General features: G+C 36.7%; 1 protein-coding gene across 12 annotated transcripts in view; it reads right to left on the reverse strand.

The window, feature by feature from the left end:
• Window positions 1-24,860, reverse strand: part of DMD (dystrophin) — a 3,641,189-nt gene that overhangs the window by 2,041,010 nt on the left and 1,575,319 nt on the right. For all 12 annotated transcript variants that reach the window (XR_010221499.1, XM_063953479.1, XM_063953476.1 and 9 more), the window contains 4 exons: window positions 20,063-20,185; window positions 17,752-17,889; window positions 14,776-14,928; window positions 12,442-12,624 (listed from right to left, as the gene is read on the reverse strand). Coding sequence is in view for 11 of the 12 variants with exons in the window: in XM_063953479.1 (XP_063809549.1) it covers window positions 12,442-12,624; window positions 14,776-14,928; window positions 17,752-17,889; window positions 20,063-20,185 (597 nt within the window). In the remaining variant the exon portion in view is untranslated. The remainder of the gene's footprint in view (window positions 1-12,441; window positions 12,625-14,775; window positions 14,929-17,751; window positions 17,890-20,062; window positions 20,186-24,860) is intronic.

Here is a 24,860-nt window from a genome sequence, read left to right on the forward strand (position 1 = left end):
CATTCCATCAGAAGATGGAAAAGGTTGCAGCGCTGTGGATCACAGGTGTATGGCATCCCACCTCAAAAGTCAATTGAACCACAAGACAGCATTGCAAATGATCTGTTGCGGGTTATCACAGCTTCATCAATGAGACTGCTTGTCTTGATATAATTTGTTGTATTACTGCTATTTTTAAACTGACAAGTTACAGATTCTTAATATATCCTTTAATTAGTTTTGTAATGAATTTTCAATATGTTTGCTACTGAATCAATAAGCAGAGATTGGACAAATAAGCACTAAAATGCAAGCTGACTTGGCTAAACTAGTATTTTTCTTGAAGGAGAATTCGGCATTAGTATTATTTACTGTTATATTCTGGTTACTACTATACAACAGACAAGCCTATTATGCATGCGATCATAACATTATATGTATTTTATGTATGCAATTATAACATTATATACTGCATAAGACCCCTTTATGTTTTCACTAAGACTGGCTTTTTATGAAAAAATGGCAGTGATGAATAGAAATGTACTTTTGTGGCTAGAAATACTTGTCAGTGTGTTAAAACCATTCTGGGGCTCATTGATTATGTATGTGATTGATCACATTTGTAATGGAGATATCTTTATCCACAGGGATACAGTAGATTATGGTTTGTGGGGGCCCCAGGGCACCTAACTTGTGGGGCCCCTACAAAAAAAATTGACAATAAGACATCCTGGCAATTTTCTTAAAAATTATACCCAACACCACTATGCAGTGGAGCCAGTTCACATTATGCCACACAGAAACCCCTGTTCAAATATGCACAGTGACCTCCACACGTGTAATGTAGATATGTGTGGGGCTCCTCTAGTGCAGTGTTTCCCAGCCTCAATCCTCAAGTTACACTTAGAGTTCAGGATTTAAGGAAGGCCATACTTGAGCACATGTGACAAAACTGGTACCTCAGATATTTTTATTTACTATTTATGATAAAACATAGATAACCTTAAAACCTGAGCTGTTGTTATGCCTTAGAAATGAGGTTGAAAAATACTGCTATAGTGTGTGGGGGCCCCTGGACGTCCGCCCCGGCTGCCCTGTTGTTAATCCGGCTCTGTATTACCAAGGAATCCAATAAAAGGCCATATGTAATGTCAGATATTTACCTGTGCATTCTTCCTTTTCCAGTGATGGTGTTTACAGTATGTATTAGTTATTTATTACCAGTTATTTGTATAGTGCACACATGTTCTGCAGGAGTTTACAGAGAATACGTAGTCATTCACATCAGTCCCTGCCTCAGTAGAGCTTTCAGTCTAAATTCCCTACATTATACACACTAAAGTTAATATTTTATGTCAGAATCCAATCAACCTACCAGTATGTTTTTAGATTGTGGGAGGAAAATGGAGCACCCAGAGGAAACTCATGCAAGAATGGGGAAAATGTACAAACTCCACAAAGATAATGTCATTGGAAGGAATGTTATGAGCATCAGTATGAAAACTAGAAGGCAGTCACTGTAAAATATGTTTCATTCTGTAATGACATAATTCCATATCAAGCTGTCTTCTGGGATGAATTGGGTGAAATAAATGTATAGTTAAAATATGTTTTTCAATCTGTACCATGCCCAAAGTAAATTTCTATTTTTGGAAATGGTGATGAGCTATGAGTTGTGCTGAGCTACAACTAGATAAATACTTATTTTGCTCCTATGATCAGTGACTTATTGTTGAGATTAATTGTCACAATGAATGTGACTCCAAAGCAAACAAAAGCAGACTCTGCCATAACCAGGACAGCAGTGTTTACTGTAGACAGGCTTGGACTATTGCCTTGTGCAGATGTTAGATTAATACTAATCTACATTTCCGGGCAGGAGCCAGGGGCCGTCTCCAGTCATAAACACTGAAGGCTCTGTGCCAGCCTTCGTGATACTGATATAAATAAAAAAATGCATAAATCAACAATTCTATGATTTTGTGTTTTCCTTATTACTTGTTTCTGTTAAGTAGTCCACAACTAGGACAAAGAGCAACCATTGCAAAGAAATGATACATTTTGGAAATGACAGTACTTTAGTTCTTTCCAAATTAACAAGCAAAATATAATGTATATTAGTGTTACAAGATAATGTCCCATTCATGAGACATCAAAAAGCGTACTGTATTTGTACTATAAAGTTGTTTCTTTAAGTGAACCTGCCAAAAGTAAAAACAAACCTATATTTCACAAGGGTCCACATAAGTTACACCAGCTGGACATACCATAGATGATGAAAAATTCAAGTAAAGAATGGTAGGCATACATTAAAGTACAAATCCCAGGGGGCTGGGCCCCTTAATAGGATGACAAGTGGATGCTGAAATAAATGTTGAAGTAGTTTATTCTCACATGGGACAAAAGGTAATTTTTTGTCTTATTTCTTCCTTTCAATTAGGTCCCTGTCCCAGACACATTCATGTGGATTTTTTTTTTTTTGCTAATCCAGTTGTTTTAAGTTTTTGTAAAATAAAGATGCCATGCCTTTGATGGAAGACCTCTTGATACAAAGGGCTTCAAAGGTGGTTAGCACCCAACATTACATGTTTTGATAGAAGCAAGAAAGTTCCTTAGTTGTAAAAAATGGATATCAATTTTTGTATGGTTTTATAAAAAAAAAAAGTCAGTGGAAGAAGGAAAGGAAGCATTATGTCATAATAAAATTAAATATCCTTTGCTAGCCATGGTTTATAAGAAGATTAACTGAGACCAAAATATGGAATCCATTATACAGCTTGTTTTGTCTGTGTCAGTGTGAGTGCATGAGAAATTACAGTTCAGTCGATGACCCAAGTTTCACCACTTAAGTCAGAGAATGTCAGAAGAGATAGGAGACAGAGATGACACCAAGAATCTCAGCCTCAATTAAAGGCCGAACTCTTTCAATTCATGGACTATACTGTACAAATAGTAATGCATACTCTTTTCCACATCGATCTCTCTAATGTATGAAGCTGAACCCTCAGGTATATCTTCCCTAAATAAACCGTGATTTGCGGTGTTATAGGAATGTAGCAAGTTTTTGGGATATGAATAGCTAGTGTCTAATATAAATATAAATATATGGGAAGAAAATTCATCTTAATAAGAGTGAAACAACTTACGACGAAAATAGAGTGATGTCTTCAATCCTCTAGGCTCAGTTTGATAAGAGAGCGCAGTTAAGGAAAGTTGGCTTGGAAATGTTTTGGTTCTTATTTAGTATTGTAAATTCTAGATATTTCATATTTTTCTGGTATAAATTAAAAGGAAACTTTTGTCCCAAGCCAGCTCTCACTGCATCTGAGAGACTGAAGACTGGTTTTTCTGGGATATGCCATTATATAATAAAGTATGCTATCATTTTTTTTTCATTTTTAAGAAAGACAGGAGAGGACAGATTAGATATTGTAATAAGAAGGTCTCTGTGTGAAGTCCAGTTTTCTGCTCAGTTTTTCCAACTCGTATAACCATAATATTTGCATACAAGCATATTTTTGCAGCTAAGGGTTTAATTAATTAGGCAAAATTAGTGGAGAGAGAATTAAAGGAAGTAAATTGATATCAGTAGCTGATCAGTCTAAAATGAACACAGAGCAGAGCACTTTTGAAGGTTTAGTTATCACTAGTCAACCATGTTGCTCAAAATCAACATTTTTATTGTCTGTTCTACAATGCATTCACCTCAAGTTTACTGTATCCTGACAGTTTACTGTATCCAAAATGTAACTGTATCCCGATATGTTACTGTATCCCAAAAGATTACTGTATACCGAAAGTGTAAATTTTGGGGATACAGTAAACTTCTGGGATACAGTATTTAGAAATAACTCATTCAATCAAATGAATATTGGGTAGAAAAAAATGGCAAGGGCTTCACTGCAATGCTTTTGCTATGGGAAAAAAGCATGACTTTGACATGTTATTATTCCTCAAGAACCTGCTCATTTCTCAAAATTTTGCAACCTTATTGCACTAGATCTACATCACACACCCTATCGCATGACACCTGAACCACCAAATCGGTGTTGTCATTGCAGAGTAGTTGCTCTCACAAAATAATTGCTTAGCAGATTAAATATATAGTTGACTATATTGCTAGTGTTGCCCCTCATCAAAAGAGACTATAATTTTATAATAGAAGTTTGTGAAGAACAGGGCCATTGTCTTCAAGAATATTTTGTTATATTGGGGAATCAGACCATCATAGTCAGGGATGAGGTGGATTTTAGCATTTTGACTACTGTTTGGGTATCTTCTACCTAGAGATGTGCGCTGGACACTTTTCAGGTTTTGTGTTTTGGTTTTGGATCTGGATCCCCGCTCGTGTTTTAGATCTGGATTGGTTTTGCCAAAATCACCTTTTCAGGTTTTGGTTTTGGTTTTGGTTTTAGTGTTGGATCTGGATGATTTTTGAAAAAAAACATAAAAACAGCTAAAATCACAGAATTTGGGGGTCATTTTGATCCTACGGTATTATTAACCTCAATAACATTAATTTCCCCTCATTTCCAGTCTATTGTGAACACCTCACAGTATTGTTTTAGGCCAAAAAGGTAGCTGGATGACTAAGCTAAGGGACACAATTGGGTGGCACAAACACCTGGCCCATCTAGGAGTGGCACTGCAGTGGCAGACAGGATGGCAGTTTTAAAAAATAGGCCCCAAAGAGCACATAATGGAAAAAAAAGAGGTGCAAGATGGAATTGTCTTGGGCCCTCCCACTCACTCTTATGTTGTTTAAACAGGACATACACAGTTTAATAAATCCATAATTTCAGCGACAGATGGTCCCCCTGAAAAAAGCTTGCCAAGTTCTCTGAATCATAGGTAGCTACAAACATACCACCTCCATATTTGATGACTTTTCACATTATGATAAGAGGCAAGAGGAAAAAAACAGTGTCAAGAAGGTGATTAAAAATTAGAGAGGCACATGCAATCAGGAACAACACATAGGCTTTCACCTCCACTCCTATATTGGTGTGGAACAGAAATGACTTCAACCAAGCAAATATATAATTATTAATTACCACATTACTGGACAAACTGAAAAACTAGGGGCTAAAGCCTACAAAATTGTACCCCATTTTCAGGGGTTAAGATAGTCTCGGATTTAATGCTGGGGTGCAAATAAACTGGTGTATACCATAGGCTCAAGATTGGATATTTTCCCCTCCATGGAGTCTGGAGACTTATTTTGTGAAAATATCATTGCTTTCTTTTTTTTCCCATTTTTTTATTGCATTTTAATTTACAGATTTTGTGGCAGATGCCTTATTTTGGTTTTTGACAGCTCCTAGTTACACATATGTGAGCATACCTGTGTGTCTTGTTTATTTTATTCATTTTTTATTTTTAAATAAAGCATCCCCTTAGATGTTTTACCAGCCCCTCCTGAGCACCCACAACAGCCCCGGATGGGGCAAGTGGAGTTCAGGTGGGTTCAGTAAAGTACTAAGCACGACTGTGCAGTCAATTTTTTTGTTATTGAGCCCCTGCCCTAGTGGAGCTTACCACTCTCCAGTCCAAACTAATTTCATACTATAAGTAGGACTGTGGGAGGAAGCAATGCTAACCTCCGTGCGCACAGCATGCCTAGGCCTGGCAAGCCAGACATCTTCCTGGTTGTAAGCCACCATGAGACTCCATAATGGGCCTTATTCAGTAACTGTTTGTGCCTCACAGGAGCTCCTGGCCCATCTCATGCTGCAGTGCGATGGAAAGCTGATGCAATGCAAGATCACTGACACTCTGTTCTTCTAACACTATGAGGTCTTGCGATAACCCTATGCAGCCCTTAGGAAAAGAAGATCCCCATATAACAAATGTGCATCTTTTAAATAAATAATCTCAAAATGGGGAACATCAATAATAAATCAAAATTAAGGTTGACTATTTGGAGCCATTAATTTGAGTGAGTACCCAACATGAAATAATTGAGAAGAACCTCTCTCTAATGCTCTAGCAGAAAATATCACTTTTACCTCTCCAGCAGTTACGCTGGATTATGATTCAGTCTCTTCTGAGTTACACTGACTTTGGCCACAAATGTGGTCTCTCCCCACTTTATTTAAAAACACTTTGGCAATTTCCATTTTCACCTTTGCGGCTAGTTTTCACAAATCTGTTTCTGATGTTGAAGTATGTTTCATATCTGCTCTAGGCTTTCATTTAAACCTAGGATCAAGTACAGCAGCACCCCTGGACTTATACAGCATAGACAGCACCCCTGGAGAATTACACAGCACAGCAGACAACAGCTCCCCTGGACTTAAACAGCAGTGAGGCAGCACCCCTGGACTGACAGGGCAGAAGGGCAGCACCCTGTATAGGGCAGCACTCCTGGAATAATGTGGTAAAGAAAAGACGTGCAAGATGGAATTGTCCTTGGGCCCTGCCACCCACCCTTATGTTGTATAAACAGGACATGCACACTTTAACAAACCAATCATTTCATCAACACGACTGTGGGAGAAATAATTGCTTTATTTTGGCCCCCACCAAAAAGAAGCAATTAATCTCTCCTTGCACAAACTGGCTCTACAGTGGCAAGATGTCGTCCTCATCCTCAGACCCCCCCTTCAGTGTTTACATCCTCATCCTCCCAGAGAAATAATATTCAAACAAACAAACCACATAATTTAGTTGTCAGTGGAATCTTACGCTATTACCTAAAACCTCTGAACTTGACAAGGACTTATGATGAATGCGCTGCAGGTGATGTATAAGGGAAGATGTTCCTAGGTGGTTAACATCCTTACCCCTACTTATTATGGATTAACAAAGGCAACAGATGGCTTGACAACTGTTGTCCGGATTTGTGGAGAAATAATTCCACATCGAAGAGGTGGCTTTTTTCATATTTTGCCCAAGCATGACAATGGGCTTTTTCATCCCATAGCCAACAACTTTCTCCACTGGTGCCTTATTCAAACAAACCACATCACCATCAGAATCCTCATCATCAACTTCCTCTGCAGCGCCAGCTACACCCATATTCTCCGCATCCTGGTGTATTTCTACAGTGACATCCTCATTCTCAATATCAGCAACCGGACTGGCGGTGCTCCTCCCAGCACTTGCAGGGGGGCGCGCAAACCATGGTAGAAGCCTCCTCTTCCCATACAGTGTTGTGAAGATCAGGCAAAGACATCACAACCGCAGACAATGCCAGCACCCCTGTATTTTCACAACACCCCTGTCATTTTACAGTATACAAGACAGGGCTAGTGTACATTGATTCTCACTGCACCCTAGTATTATTACAGCATACAAGACAGGGCCAGTGTACATTGCTTTTCACTGCACCCTAGAATTATTACAGCATACAAGACAAGGCCAATGTACATTGATTTTCACTGCACCCCTGAATTTTTATAGCATACAGGACCAGTGTAATGTTATTTGAACAGCAACACCCCTATATTTTACAGCATACAGCAGTGTTTTTAATTTTTAACTGCACCCCTGAATTTTAATAGCATACTTGGCCAGTGCACTGTTATTTAAACAGCAGCACCCCTATAGTTTGCAGCATACAGGAGCAGTGTGCTTTCAATTTTTAACAACTGCACCTCTGAATTTTTACAACATACAGGGCCAGCAGCACCCCTCTGTTTTAAAGCATACAGGAGCAGTGTGCTTTCAATTTTTAACAACTGCACCCCTGAATATTTATAGCATACAGGGCCAGTGTAATGTTATTTGAACAGCTGCACCCCTATATTTTAAAGCATACAGGAGCAGTGTGCTTTTCATTTTTAACAACTGCACCCCTGAATTTCTACAACATACAGGGCCAGCAGCACCCCTATATTTTCCAGCACACAGGAAGACAGTGCCCCTGCACCCTGTACAACACACTGACAGCCAGGACAGCAACACCCATGTACAGCTGCTCACCCAGCTGTAACAGCACATGAAACACCAGTGACAGCCAGGACAGCACCCCTAACACAGCACAGATACACCACAGTGACTGCAGCAGCACCCCTACAGAGCACACACTAACCCCACCCAACACCACCACCCACAGAAAAAGACAGAGGTCTGTCTACCTCACTCTCCAAGTCCAAAGTGAAAATTGCGGCGACGAGCGGCTGTTTATATGGGATCCAAAACCCATGAGAATCTGACAGCTGGATGATGATGCTTTGCCTCGTTCTGGTTTCAGAGTCTGGTGGGAAGTCCCAAGCCGGGTTTGCAAATGAAGTTCGGGGGGGTATGGTTCTCGGGGGAACCGAACCCACTCATCTCTACTTCTACCATAATACCGGTAGTCAAAAAGTCTCTTTCCACATCAGATATAATCAGAAACAAAAAAGGAATATAGGTACAATATATTCCTGTTTTTGAATAGATTGTGCTTATGTGCAGACTGTGTAAGTTATATAATAGTTTCTAACTTACATTACAATTGGAGTGGGATGATACTGTATGTGCTATGAGAGTCGTTATTACTTTTAATCTCATTATTTAGACAAAATTAAGATTTTTTATGGAGTTTGGCCTAATCTTTAATATACAGTATTAAGTTTTCCAATTGATCCATTTTCTGCAAACTATTAAAGCCCTAAAGCTCTGAGAGGATAAGCCTCCTGGGGGCTTGTTTAACTCAAGTTAAATTTATATGATTCATGAAGTACAGCACTATGTTCCAATAAGATGGCACATGTCAATCATGTTACAGTATGTAAAAGTCAATAACGGGATACTTAACAGGAATATTAACCTGTACTAAGCCTTCATTAGTAACATTTCACATTGGGCACAAATGTCCACCAAACTATAATAAAATCTGACACTGTTTTTTTTGAAAAACAAATGAATGTCAAACAAAAACATCTCCCCAAAAAATATAATAAAAACATTTTGACAGAATCTGATTGGCTGCTACGCATTGTAAGTTTAACCACTTAACTGACAATTTTTCCCCAAAAAATCTGCTCAGAAATTGTTTTTTTTTATGAGCAAATTAGGTGAAGAACATGAATTTAACCCTATAAAAATGATTTTAGTTAAAAAAGGATTTTTTTTACATTTTTCAAACATCGATTGAGAACATTGTGAGAATCGGAACATCGGTGACATTGTGACCATTGCGACTTTAGTTTTTAGAGCCCGAGAGCTGTCAGGTACACAGGGCGGTCTGGGGGTGGCTTGGAGCAATGATTTACACTTACCAGTGGCTGCTATTGTCTGCAGCCACTGGTGTTGGGGGATCCTGCCGTGCTGACCGATCAGCAATGATCAGCAGCATGACAACACTGAGGGAAGGGTGCAGGGAGGCAGAGCGACCTTCTGGTCCTTCTGACAGTAGCAGCGGATGGGCGTTTTCCTTCCCTGCCACTGCTAAGACAGTTTATCTGACTGGTCACATCCTCTGCGACCAGGTCATATAAAGCACTTGCAGGCATGGTCGCATCAGAAGCAAGTGGTTAACATGTAGCACTGTGTTATAAATTAAGCCCCCCCCCCCAAAAAAAAAAAAAGAAGTGAATGAAGGAACTAGGAAAATAAAAGAGAGGTGTTGTAGGACAAACAAGTATTACTATAAAACCAATTTATTCGTTACAACAATATAAATACACAATATCATTGATATTGGGTATTTTAATTGTTGCAATTAACAGTAGCTATAAAGGGATTTCTTTGTTGTGTTAAGGGAAGTAATATATATTCTTTACTTTGTACATAATGCCAAGCTTGGCAGTGATATGAGGCTGGTTGCTTTGCTCTCTAAGATGCTAGTATACAAAAGTATGTTTCTTAAATAAATTGATAAAATCCGAAATATAGAATAATATATTACACATCAAATAGATAAAAGTTTGCATCTAAGAATGTCACTTTTATTTTTATTTTTGATCTGCTTCCAAATTCTCTATCTTGAGATCTATATTAAACGTGACACTTGTTATTGAGTTTATTGCATCTAGCACAGATACTGGGACATTTTATATTGTTTTTGGAGATTGAACAACACCCCCTTCTGTTATTTCTATTCACATTTTTACAATGCTACTTGTGACTTTGTCTTATGACCTTGCAGCTGACAATCTCACTGTGGTAGATGTTTCCTCCCAAGAGAAAGGTAAATGTAATATTTGGGACTAATATGATAATTCCAAAGTTTTGATAAAGAGAAGTTTCCTTATTATATCACAGTTTATATAGTAATGTTTAATATACAGCTTATGTCTTAAAACGGTGGCATTCTAGACATATGCTGGCAAAACGTACTGGAACTTCTAGAACGGCAAATATAAAGCTATACAGAGCAATCTACTGAAATGTATCCATAACTGAAATCTATACAATCTGTAGTTTATCTGAAGTCTGAGATTAATGTGACTATACCTTTAGGAGTTGTATGTCTCAGAACTGCACAATCTTTTCAGGCTAAATCTATATACAGTAAATTACAAAATGTAGTCACATTTTCCTGCATACTGTACATCCTAAAATACATTCTATATAAAAGGCAATGTACATTAGCCTCCATCTTGTTTACATTATTTCTATAATTATGTTTTGCACATTTGCCTTAACATGTTTTCTGTTTTTCAAAGGCCCTGTCCCCTAACCTTCCATTTTGTTCAACTGTTCTCTTACTCTACTGCCCTAAGGACACCCCCTACTCCAAAGCTCATGCCTCTTTATTTAATACTATAATACACTATTCCTTTTCTGGATTTGATAAAGAACAATTTAATGTTCGCATGTTAGCAAGTTACCAGTAATCTCTTATCCTACTTAACTACACATACCTTTACCCTCGCAAGTAGCAAAGTCAATGGACTGTTTCAAGAAAATTCAGTCATATTATTTAAATGTATATACTCCAATTGCTAAGATGGCTTGGAAATCATTATTATTTTTTTATGCTGCCAAAGGTGTGAAAACTAGAGATGAGCGGGTTCAGATTTAACGCCAGAATTAACGCCAGTTCGGTTTTATCCGGATTTTTTCTATTGGCTATCCAAAACACGTGACACCCGTGAGCCAATAAGATGCCGTTTTCAGAACCGAGTAAAACCGAGTAAAACCGAACCCGCTCATCTCTAGTGAAAACAGCATTATAACTCATCAGTATTTCTGTAGCACAAAGTGTCTACTGTTTGTAATAAGCACCAATAAAAAGGACAACACAGCTGATTGCCTGCCAGGGTCTGTAGAAGCAATGATTAAGAGTAGTTTGTACAAGTGAGCTCAACTATCCTGTAGACCGGTAATGCCGTAGTTCAATTACCCATGATAAATTACCATGGGTAAAAAAGAGAGGTAGCTTCAGGCTTTAACACTCGAGGCTATTCAATTGTACTCCCTTTCTCACCTAACAGCCTTGTTAATGCCTGTTAAAGTAGCGTGTTAATTGGAATTAGCACACAGAATTTGTGAAAAGTCCACATAATAGCGTGTCAACAAGGTCGAGGCACACAATAAACCGCTAGTTATCAGAGATTTTTTTTTAGCTGCTGACGCTGGTGACAAAAAAATCCCTGATAACTCCTGGCTTCAGGACTAATTGGGTAGTCCTGGGGGATCAATTAGCTCACAGTAATCTACCATGGCTAACTGAATTCTAGCCTAAGTATTTTAACAGCAGCTTTATTTCTACCAGAAGGCAGTAGAAAAATAAAAATAGCAATGATTTACAAAACAGAAACAATTGAGTTTACTTTTGCTAGCAATAATTATCCTTAGGTTTGGATACCAACTGCACATGGGGACTGATTCATGTTTGTAAGTAAAGCAATAAAAGCAAGCAACTGGGTAAAACCATGTTGCACTGCAGATGGGGCAGATGTAACATATGCAGAGAGATTTAGATTTGGGTTAGGTGTGTTCAAACTGAAATCTAAATTGCAGTGTAAAAATAAAGCTGCGTAATGTTTGCGGGAAACATGTAGAAGCAGCCACTTTTTACCCTTCACACAAACAATATAAATCTATTTGCTCCTCATGGTTTGTTACTTGCTTTTTCTGTTTTACTTACAAACATGCATCAGGGCCATTGTACTGCATATTGTAGGAGGGTAAATAAATATATATACATATATATATATATATATATGCACACACACACGTTTTTTCCTTCTCCCTTTTTTGATATATAATAAAATAAAATTTGCATGAAATGAATAATAACACTCTTATTTCTGTGATTTACAATGATAAATATTTCATGCTATATTCTTTGACATGTTATGATAAGATGAATGAAGCAAATAAAAATTAACATGTATAAATGAATGACCGTGTTTCAAGGTGACTTGTGGAAAGGAAGTTTAAATTAAATAAAATAGTACAAAATAGTAGGCACTGTGCTGGAGCACTGTATATAGGGGTATTCATGGGCTTAGTGCATAAAGTCCTAGCTTATTATTAGTAGAATCTAGTTAGTTGCAAACAATGAGGTTTGCATTTGTAACTCACAATTTGTGCATAGTGCAGTCTTCGGAATGGAGCAAATTTGCTCTCAATTTCTCGCCAGCGTTTGTTAAGATGGATCAGAGTTGGCTCCACCGCCTTGGCAGCCCCATCCTTAGACAAACGTTCAGCTTGTCTGTGTACTGCATTCAGTTCTTCTTTCTTCTTCTCCAATTCTCCATCAATCTCCTAGTGAGCAAAACCAATACAGGGTCCAGGGCAGTTAGCTAGCTAATTAATCAACTTGCATAAGATGTAGCAGCAAATATTTCTGGCAACACTGTCACTTGTTTCTTTTTAGCCTTTTATTGTCATAAACAAATAAGCAATGTAACAGAAAAGTTACGCTAATTGACTGATGCAAAAACAACACAACATTTTGACTGTATTTAGCTCCTGTGTTTAATACGTGCATTCTAAGTCTCAGCTACATGTCTAGTTTACATGGACATGTAAACTTTTAGTTTGACTTGTGTTAATAATTATGCCTTTTAAACAAAACAAAATATATATTTAATATATTTTGCTAACTAATGGCAAACCAAAGTAATAATGAAGCAAAATAATAGGGTGAAAAACATAACTCTTTGGATGCAAAGGACAATTTGGAGTGACTGGACAATAACATATGGACATGTTGTGAAGAATGGAGTGTGCTAATATGAGAAAGAAGTCATCCACGTACTGTTAGTCATTAGTTCATCTGGAACAAAGATACACAATAACACAAGTTAATATTATTACAATTGACAGAATCATTGTTAAGGGTTTAACAGGCTATGAAGAAGAGCTAGTTCTTAACAAACCAATCTCCACCCATTTTACCATTATCTCACCATTCTGATTAGAGTTCTACAAATCAAGATTATTCCTTTCTTAGCTCCCTTCATTTGAAAAGCACTAATTAAATCTGTTTTCAACATCTGCTTAATTAGTTGCTTTCACAAGTCTCTTGCTTGACCCATTTGTTATACAGCACTGGCAGACAGCAAGCCAGTCCTTATACATCTGTCATTGGACTGCTGCTGTATACACAATTAGCCACCAGTGCTGTGTTCTCAAACAGTTCATCATTATTGGTTCAAAGACGTTCTGTATTTCAACCATAATGCAGCAAATAATATAATTGAGTTTGGAAAAGCAGTAAGCAGTAACATTGTTGACATTCAGAGTGTTGCCATGTACAGAATGTTGACACGCATGTGACTCTGACATAAACCTGACATTGATAGAATGCTGACTTTGTAAATGTTAACAGCTAAAATGTTGATAATTGGTTTTAGGGTTAGGCTGCGATTAAGGTGTAGGTTGCGATTAGGGATAGACTTAGCTTAGGGTTAGAGTTACTCTGAAAACCCATTGTCAACATTCCGCTGACATTCACAATGTCAGCATGTTATAAACATGTTGACAATCTGAATGTGAACATTCAGAACAAGTTGACATACTGAATATCAGCATTCTGAATGTCAACGTAATACTGTATACTGCACCACAATTAGAAAAGGATCTTTTTATCATTTGAAAAACATAAACTTGAAGAAAATGGATGGAGATTTAAAAAAAAAAAAAAACAGTACAGCAAAACCAATGAATACAGTATTAATAAGAAAAACAAATTGCATGTGGTTCCCTTTCACAGTTGTTTACTTTAGTTTTATACCACTTCATGAAATATGTATGTTTATTTAAAGGTGTACAATGATTACTATCTCTTACTTTGCTTACATTTAAATAATGAGGTTTACTTCACCCCTTAATTTTTTAGTAAAATGACCAAACTGCACCACATTAATCAGCTTACTGTAGATTGCTGTCAGATATGTCTACACAACAAATAGTATAAAGCTAGGCAACCTGTGGCTGTGCAGATCAGAAGAATATCACGTAGTTTGGTTCACTGGATGAGTTGCTATATTGTACCAATTGTTGGATATTTATTAAATCAAATCAGAAATTTTCAATTAACGATTAAAATAAAGCCTGTAGGGCATGCTGGGATTTGTACTCCCATGCATTTCAGTGAGCCACAGGATAGCCTGGTCTAATACATGCAACAAAGTTACAGACATTCTTAAAACAAATCCAAGTGAAACATGCAGTGTAAATCTGAATGCATTATATCTAAATAGTAAATAAAACTTGCAGGATAGGATCATTGAAAAATATTGGATCAATTTGATCCACACAAGCCACATATATGTTAAAGTTGTTAGTTGCAATAATGGGAGTGCTTTGCATCTTGTTCTACATTGCATTCACTGGTGTTTTAAAATGTGAACTAATTATGGCATGCATTAATTATATTGTGCGTACACATACACACATACATACGAATACCTTAAGCTTCTGCTCATCTTTGGGTTCTGGAAGACTAGCTATTTTCTTCTCAATGTCATCCAAACATTTCAGTAAATCATCAGATTGTCTTTTATATTGATACCATTGATGAGAAATCTCCAAAGCTTTTTTTCTTCTTTGTGATCTCAAATCCTATTTATATTGCAAATGACAATATATGTAAAGACTGTTTGAAATCACAGATGGTTTGCAATTAACTGTAGTTATTTTAAAAATTTTATACACTTTTCAACAAAGCATTAATACATGTATAAACCCAACTGCTGCCCTTTCATGGAATATAGTATATGGACTCGGAGTGACAGAGTTCATTGGCTACAGCACAAAGGGACTCATTAATCAAAACCTTCTACGTATTAATGTGACTGCTGCAGCTATAATTCAGAATAAAGTCATAGAGGGTTGTGCATATAAATAAAAGCTGCATTAAAATGTAAACGAGTTACTTTAGATGAATTACCCCCAAAATTCATCTATAATTTTCTTGGATGACTGGGTAGAAATGTTACTTCTAGACAGTTTATGCTATTACTATGATATGGAAATTACTTCACATTCAATTTGCCAATTACATATACAGTATATTACTTTTTGAATTGGAAAAATCCAGACATTTACAAAATGAACAAAGTATTGTATATTTCAGATTTTTATGTTCAACTTTTACAAAACAAAAATGCTTACAATTTTTTCTTTGTTATATGTTAGATGTACAGTAGATAGAGATCAGAAACGTTTTGTGGCAACAGAGAATGATACAAAATAATACAACTTATAGATGCTGTAAATTTGACTGAATAAGTTCTATTGTGATCACAGCTGCTGCCTTAAAGCAAACCAAGTGCCCCCTTAAATAGGAGAAAGATATCACTTAACACCAGAAATGTGCATTTTAAATGCTTTGTGTATACCACAATGACGCATACATATAACTATTGATCTTGTGACTACACAGTTCACATAATAATGCACACTTCACAAATTAGATTACATGATGCATTTATTTATTCAGGTTTTAAATTAGTATATGAGCAACAGAGTGCCCTACAATGGACAAGAAAAAAAAACATTCTTGATATCCAAAGGCTATTTCCAAGTACAAATAACTGCTTTAAGAATTTAATATAAGTCTGTTTGGATTTTCTTAAAGTAATCAATATTCCTTTGAGGTTTTTATCTGTCAAGGGTGAATGCCTTTATTGACTAACAAAAAATGAAAATCAATGACCTCACTTCTTGAAAACACAACCAATAATGAAGTGCCCTATAGGACAGATTTAAAGGACATTTTGTCATAATTAAAGATAATGCTAAATCTCTAGATATGACATCCAAGCTTCCAGTAAAGATAACAGGAAAAAAAATATTTACATGGGTAATATCTTAGAATATACTGTACTCTGGTTGTTCTCTGAATTCCTTAATATCGATCACTAGTTAATTATATTACAATCTATACATAAAACTTCTCAGAGGGCATTTAAAATAACCTGAGTTTTATAAATAATAGGAAGATTACTAGATTAAAAAGGTTCCTCAAAAAAGGGAAAGAAAAAAAGATAATTCCTATCAGGAATTAAATACAGGCGCTTATAGAAATAATTAAAAACCACTTTAACAATTTTAGATAATTGCAGCTCTCACAAGGTATTCTGTTGTACCTGATAAACACTAAAAAGACTATAGATACTATAATAGGGAGCGCCTCAAAAAAGGACATTAGTGAATTTGTTTAGATTTTAAGACTTGTATGGGGTCTCAATGGAGCTGATCCACCAGTACTTGTAGATTAAGACGTCTGTCATGTCATGATCACCTGTTGGCCAAACTTTCCTCAGTAAGGACATTGATGCTCTATAATGCAACGTTAGCTCCATATAGAGAAGACAAGGAAAGTCATGCAGTTAAATGAGAAACTGATTCAGAGCAAGTGCTAGAAGCAGAGAATTGGGCTGATCTCTGGAAATGGGAAAAAATCCTTCATACATTTGTAAATCAATGAAAATGGCAATAAGCTATTTTATAGAAGACATTAGGGTCCTTCCAACCATTTTCATATGTTACTGGAAGCTGGCAGGAGGGACCCTTTTTGTATGTTAGTGGAGTTACCCTAATCAGCACTCTCTGTGGTCTAAGATCACACACTTGTTTATTTTTATCTCAGTTACTTCTGTATTTAATTCATCTCGTCTAAAATAAATTAAACTCACACTGTCTGTTCCAGAGGCTCATTAGGCACATTTACATCTCTGTTACTTGCCTGATTACTACCGCATGAAAGAAGCCAAACCCCCATTCATTTTCTCTTACTACTATTATTATTATTATTATTAGTAACATATCTGGCAAAAGTATAGATGGAATACATGATCATTATTTTGATAAACTTTGCCTCATTAACAGAAAAAATGGGAACCTTTGCTTTGGTTCAATAACCACACAATGAAAAGTGTTTTGTAAAACAGAGGTGACAATATTTTGACATTAAAAAACTAAATCTCTTTGATATAGGCAATTTGTTACTTATACAAGTGGTAGCCCAGTGTGAGCAGGTTTTTAAAATTTTCCAGTTTTGCCAGTAGTCCATTCATTTTGTATCTGTCAGTCCCTTAACTCTACTAACCAGACTGTGATGCTTGGAATTTTTCCATAACTTTAGTTGAAAACTCCTCCTCAGTTTTAGAGCAGTAGATACATTTTTTTTTCTAAAATACTGAATTTAAGCAAAAACGTTATGCATTCTATTTAAGAACACTTTAAAAATCAGTCATGTGACACAGATGATACCACCACTAACAAACTATAAGGATGTAATTAATAGGACTCATATCACCACTTTCTTAAATGATGACATCATTATGGACTAACTATAAAAAAAATTTGCTTGATAAATATAAAAATGTGATTAAACCAAATGTGCTACACACATAAAAATATTAATTGCATACTAGTTACCTTGATAGCATTGTGTTTGGACTGTAATAGTTGTTGTTTTAGTTTGATTTCTTCTCTCTTTTTATCATCGCCAATCTTTAACTGAAGATTATTTCCTCTCTGCAACAATTCTTTCACTTTCCCATCGTCATCTTTTCTCTAGTAAACAGAACAGTGAAAAAAACAATTATTATTATTATTCATTCAGAAATTATAAGACAAACAATGCATACTATACCTTTTTGGAACAATTACTAATAATGAAGTGCTGAGAAAAATAGAAATTGGCTCAAGTAAAGGTATATAGATATAAAGATCGATTTTAATTAATCTAAATCAATGTTGTGCTTCAGGGGCTAAAATGCTTTACTAATAGACAATTTTTGATTTTAGTAAATGTGCAATTTAGTCCCCGAAACACAACATTAATTTAACATCAACCTTTAGTTAATGTACCCCCTAGAGAACTAAAGTTGGGTAACATTCTTGTCACTGATTAGCTACAGAATTCTCTGAGGCATCAACTACATCCATTTTTATCCATTTCTGTGTCAAGAATGTCATTATGACGAAGCAAGGTAGAATATATGGTACCCTGACCAGAGCTAGACATGGGCCCAGCCTATGCACTCTTTAATGGTTAGAGAAACCAATGTGGTCGCTGGCCATACAACCTCTGTAGACTGGTCACACCTCTATACATGGGCCCCTACCACTGCATCCCCCCAGTAGGCCCTTCATACCACAGTCAAACACTGACCCTGACTCAATAAGGAAAGGCTTGTGCAAATCATGTAATTCCTCTTATAAATGATCCAACACAGTGGGGTATATGCTGTATATATTTGCAAATATGTGTGAATAAATATACAGGGATTATGTGATTCTTTTAAAAATATCTAAATATAAATTTTGATTTATTAACAGCAATTCCATTCCAAGTGACGTTTCACCATATTATGTGATTTACAGGTGATGACCAAGAAGTGAATGTCACCCACTGGGGAATCTGTAAAACATGCATATGTCATGAGAGGGTGGGGTCAATTAATTCATGTAGGCAATAAATATATAATACCTACAGATGATGTGAATATGTGAAAGCACAATGAATTGCATATGCTTGCGGATAGCACACATTTAATCCGTGGTCCTTGATTAGCATGTATGAGGTTCATGAGGTACAGTACAGCTCATCGTCTCACTGATGCATTCCTCTACCCTAGCTAGATTATAGGTTTGGGCAATTAGTAACTAAGGGGTCAAGACTCATACAGACTTCTGTAGGCATGGGTGATGTTACCTGGTGGGTGTACAGTGCAAATAAAAACTGCATCAGACAATATTACAAACTATGTTGTTTGATCTATAATAAAGGAAAAATATCTAGATTTCCTTCTCCAATGCACAGTACCCAGCTGTTTGATCACTGTGTGTGCCTGCTTCAAGTGTTGTTCAAGTGTCATTACTTATTCACTCTTTATTGGGGTTGACTCTTCTTCAGCAATTTAGAACATCTAAAGACCTTAGGAGCTTAATTCCTTCTCCCTGGGACCCAAGCTAAGATGTTCCCCTCTGTTCTCATATGCAGAATCACCACAGCTCTTTCTTAGGGATATCAATTGGCCAATGATGATTAACAACCAATGGCTGATGGTTTTGGCATTGATGGCAGAGATACAATGATTCTCTGCCATCAATGACTTGGAAGCAGCAAAGGTTTCCCTCCCCCCTCTGCGCTGGTGGTATGGTGATTAGCGCTATTGATGTTTTCATTAATTGATATTGACCACTGATTGGACCATTGATGGTTAATCCAACAATGACTATTCATATTGCACTCCACCACTCTTTCTCTGACAGAACAAACCACACAGATCTGAGTCACTCTGCTCCTCTTCACTAACAGACCACACACTCCAGCTAATATTGGGATGTAGCCAGCATCCCAACAGTCAGGATGACGATGGTCACAATACAATACAATACTGACAGCAGCTTCCAGATATTCAGAATTAGGGTTAGGGTTAGGCTGCGGGAGGGGGCGGTTAGGGTTAGGATGCAGGAAGGGAGGGTTAGGGATAGGCTGCAGGAGGGGTGGGGTATGGTCAGGGGAAGGGTTGCGGTATTTACCAAAATGTGTCGGGATTCTGACCATTGGGATGCCACAGTTTGTATTTTGACCATCGGCATCCTGACTGTCAGGATCCCATAATTATTGTTATTAGTACTGTTGTTGTTATTATTATTATTATTATTATTATTAATAAAATATTGTCAACAGTTGTAAAATTCCCAGCACCACCAAATGAACGGTTACCATAACCATTACCATATCTGTATTGAAGTCTTCTTCTGTGAGATTCACACCAAGCTGAATTTCGGCATCCAGTGGTTCAAGCAATTTCTGTATGTCAAAATTGAACTGTTCCAGTTCCTTGTAGGAGACAATTGGCTGTAAAGATAATGTACAATTTATTTAGGGCAGGATCCAATTGCAAAATGTAAAGAAAATTGTAATTTGTTTATTTTCTAACAATTTATTTGGTGTAGTCTCTCAGGAGTAGATTACTGGTGAGTTCTCCCCATCCCACAGGACAATGATTTTATACCCTGATAGTATTTGCTTGCTGTGTAGGTGTCAGATGGGCCATTTGAAAATAAAATGCTTGCTTTCAATAAATATAATATTAATGTTAGAGAATTGCAACATTTAGATATTCTTTTTAAAACCTTCTTAATTTGGGTGAAATCTTGAAAACATTAGGGGTTTTATTAACTAAGCAACGGGTTGTAAAACCCAGCACTTCTGATAGTGTTTATGTCTGAAATCTAAAACGGCAATGCTTTATTAGCAAATCGTGGCTAGTAAAATTATTGCAATTTTAAATTTCGGGTATAAACATGATCAGAAGCATTGGATTATACATCTCGTTGCTTAGTTTATAAACCCGTAGGTTAGATGTTACTGGACTTTAAATGCAATCAAAACTAACATTCATGGTGTTAAAAGTGACGTAGTTATTCTTGAATTTAACATTGGTAATAGTGGAGAAAAACCATAACACTGCTCCCTCTTGCATAATTTCCTGAAGGCAGGAAACAGAAAACATTCCAACTTTTCAGGCTGTGTCAAGCAAAGATCTTTGACGCTGACTGATAAATAAACCATTCTGCATATTTTGCAGGTTCTGTGAATGCTGACCTTTCCTCAACATCTATTATTTGTTGTCTAGATCTGGCACATACTGTAGGCATATAGTACAGTACATACTATGTATATGATTGGTGGTAGAAACTATTTTGAAAATTGACCTGTCTAGTGAAAGCCAAAAAAATGAATGTCTTAGTAAAAAATATCCTGTTTTAGATATAATAATGAATCTGTCTACTAATGTGAATTCTATTGAAGATACAGTGTATGTATATATATATATATATATATATATATATATATATATACACACACAACGGATGGAGGCGGCACTCAGAGACTTGTAAACGGGTAAATTTAGTGAAATTTTATGCATCTACGTTTCAGGGCCCCGAAACGTAGATGCATTAGATTTCACAAAATGTACCCGTTTACAAGTCTCTGAGTGCCGCCTCTGTCCGTTGTGCATATTTGGGGCTATCTGACTCTGAGGAGGGCACCGTGAGCAAGTAACTAGCAGCCGAGGGTCTGCATGAGTGCCGGATCTGTCTGTACTGTACTGATGCCTGCTAGAGGGAAGTGAGTAGGGTGCAGTTTGTAATGCCAGGGACTGTGGACGTTGGCTGTGCATGGCAAGGGTGGCTGCAAGGCATTGCAGCAGACTGACTGCTGAGCACAAGGAGTGCTAGGGCTTTTTATCTTTGTTTGTCTATTTATTTTCAGTTATATATTTCTGTGACCAAGACTGAGTATGTTGCTATGTCCAGTATCTGTTGCCAGTAAAGACACTGTGTTTTACCGGAAGACATGGCTTACTAGTCCTATATGCAAGTTCTTTAATATAATAAACATATGCTGTTATTTATAGTGAAATAGTTGTTGTTCTGAACTGCTTCAGCCATGGTCACTAAGCATTGAACTTGAAATATTGTTAATGGCAACACATAAAAAATTGTTCCTTTGTTAAAAAGAAAAAATTTGTAATTAATACATTTTTCAACTTTCTACCATACACACTCCATAATGACAGTTGTTTTGTCATTGTTCTTTGCAAAAAATCTTATTACTAATGTACATCAACTGCTTGTGGTTACAACAACTTAGTCACATGCTGTACTGGCAGTCCCCACTATCTTACTTGGCACTGTTGCTTCATTGCTCTTTAGCTGTTTTCCAAGCTACCTGGTTGTGCACCATGCTGTGTTGATACTAATGGTTGTTTGTTTCCATGTGGAGTCTGCTGCCACCAGGACATGGGTGACACCATCTTGCCTTCAGTCAGTTGATCTTTTCCTTTCCTTTCCCATCCAATCATGGACCCGATTTCTGTGCATGATTCCACTGGCCTATGAACAGCCAGTGCACCCTATTTAAATCTCTCCCATTTAGTGTATTCTGCTATCTATCTTCATCAGAGTGTTGTTGTTCCAGAGTTTGGCTCCACAGGTTACAGTTTGCTCCATTTGCTGCTGTGTTACTCTCAGCGCTAGTCACCATAGCTCAGCACTCTCCACAGTTTCCATTGCACACCTTTGTTACTCTCAGTGCCAGTCACCATTTCTGGGCACTGTTCACAGTGCCCACGGTGCTCTATTAAGGGTTGTACATTTACTCGGTTGTACATTTACTCGGCTTCTGCTCCTCCGTTGACACAACTATCAACTGTGGTGTTCAAGTGTTTCACCAGAGACCCTTAATATATACTATACTGGGTACTCTTCACAGTCTCTTGTCTTATTATATTCGCCAATCGATACTAGTTATCAGTGGCTTTAGTACCGTGAATTCTCTGAGCTCTAATTGTACATGTTCCAGCATCAATAAACAGGTCCACTTCACTTATGAGGAGAAACCCCATTAAACCCTATTAAACTCCAAGTTTCTTCCATACGGCTTCCAACCACACAAAACCCTTGGGCCCTGCTCCGAGTCCAGAAAACCCACAGAACCTGACAAACTATATGTTCAGCTTATGTGAAATGTTTATGCAGCAATCATAGTCATTTTAAAAACAAATATGTATATAAACTATCTGCATTTAAATCCATGTGATTGGCTTGTCAAGTTGTTTACTATTATTAATCACAATAACTACACTAAATACGTTATTGTAGATAATGTGATTCTGGTGGTTCTCATTTTTCTAGAACACATACTGTACTTTCTAATGGAGGAACCATTTTAATGAAGACTTAATGGGTGGTACTTTGTTGAGTGCCTTTAATCTTATTTTGATTAACAGTAAGATGAAAAACCCATTACATTATAAAAAAGTTATTTATCAGGTCAGAGGAAATCATTAAAACAAATTCCCTTCTTCAGTTTTATAAACATTGAGTAATGAATCCATACAAAAGTATGTCATCATATTAACAAGTTTGTTTAAAAAAAAGCAAAAGTGATTTTGAAAAACTTCAGTGAATATACATCAAGTTTCATAAATACATACTTTATCTCCAGTATCAGCAGCAAGATAATAAATGTTATGACAACTACTTTATATTAAAATGTAAAGTGACTGGGGGCTACTTGTTTTGCTTAATTGCCTATTGGGAAAAGTGATGTATGAGTGTTTATTTAAAATTTGATAGAAATTCATGAGTATGTTAAACTTGTTAGGGGTCCAGCATATAGAGAGTGTGCTCATTACTGCACAACCATTTATACTGCATCTGCAATGTAATGTGACTATGACTTTTCATAGCAATGTGTCTAAATGTCCTCTGATCACGGATGGACTCTGAGATCTAGTTGGAGATGTTAAGCCTTGGAGAGAGATACAGGGGTCTTTGTACTAGGCCTTGGAAAGAGATAAAGTAGACTGAGATAATTTGCTTACCAACCAGCTACTGTTATTTTTCAAACAGCCTGTTACATGGCAGTTAGAAGCTGACTATTACCATCCACTCAATCTTTCTCCAAGTTTTAGTACATAGACCCCACGGTGCAGAAGTTGCCCAAAGCAATCTACCATTTCAGAGACTGTGCTAGATAAATGACAGAAGCTTTATCTCTCTCCAAGGCTTGATGTATCTACCCCCTAAAAGATAACATTTTATAAAAATTAAAAAAATATTACTTTTGAGGTCCTCCTGAAGGTTTCTCAAAAGCTCCTCTAATATTTAATATTAATGAAAATAATGAAAATGTAAGTGTTTTACAGTCTGTCAGATGCATATGAATGAATATATACTTAAAATTAGTGTGTACAATAATTTCCAGAAAGTGCTCCAGATTTTGGAGTAAAAAGGGCATATGACAGCTGAAGAGATCTCTCAAATTTCCTATGGTAGTTTCAGCATCATCATGCCTTGATAAAGATCAGATTCACTGATTGAAACATGTTGGAAAAGAAAAGAAGGAATGGCATACCCACCAGGCAATGGAGGAGATTGAGCCTCATTTGGTGCTAAATCCACCCTGGAAGATCTCTTCAGCTATTATGTACCATTTTTACTACAAAATCTGGTAGGAAGCCAGCCTCATCAATATTGGATGCAATATCTGTGCACAGCATACCGTGTTTACATATGGATTTTTTTCTCGAACTCTTGTATTAAATGTAGTCTTTTTTAAACTTTTAACCTTCATTGTTGAATACATTTAAAGAGGTTAATTTTTGTTTGACACTGACACCATCTTTAAAACATGTTGTACTAGATTGTTTATGCTTTATGTTTTTACATGTTACTCATCTTGGATCTAATCATTATACTGTACATACAAGTGCCAGCATTGCCTTCTGTGACTTGGGTGTGTATGAAGATGTATCAAATATTCTAAAGAGTGGAGAAGTGGGCAAGTGGAGTAGTTGCCCATAGCAACCAATCAGCTACTACTAATTTTATAGAATGCACTTAATAAATGGTACCTAAAACTTAATTGGTTGCTATGGGCAATCTCTCCACATGTCTGCTTCTCTTTAAAAGGTTTTAATACATTTACTTAATAATAACAGAAGAGGCCTCACAACAAG

This window comes from Pseudophryne corroboree, chromosome 2 (genome assembly GCF_028390025.1).
Source record: "Pseudophryne corroboree isolate aPseCor3 chromosome 2, aPseCor3.hap2, whole genome shotgun sequence".
NCBI lineage: Eukaryota > Metazoa > Chordata > Amphibia > Anura > Myobatrachidae > Pseudophryne > Pseudophryne corroboree.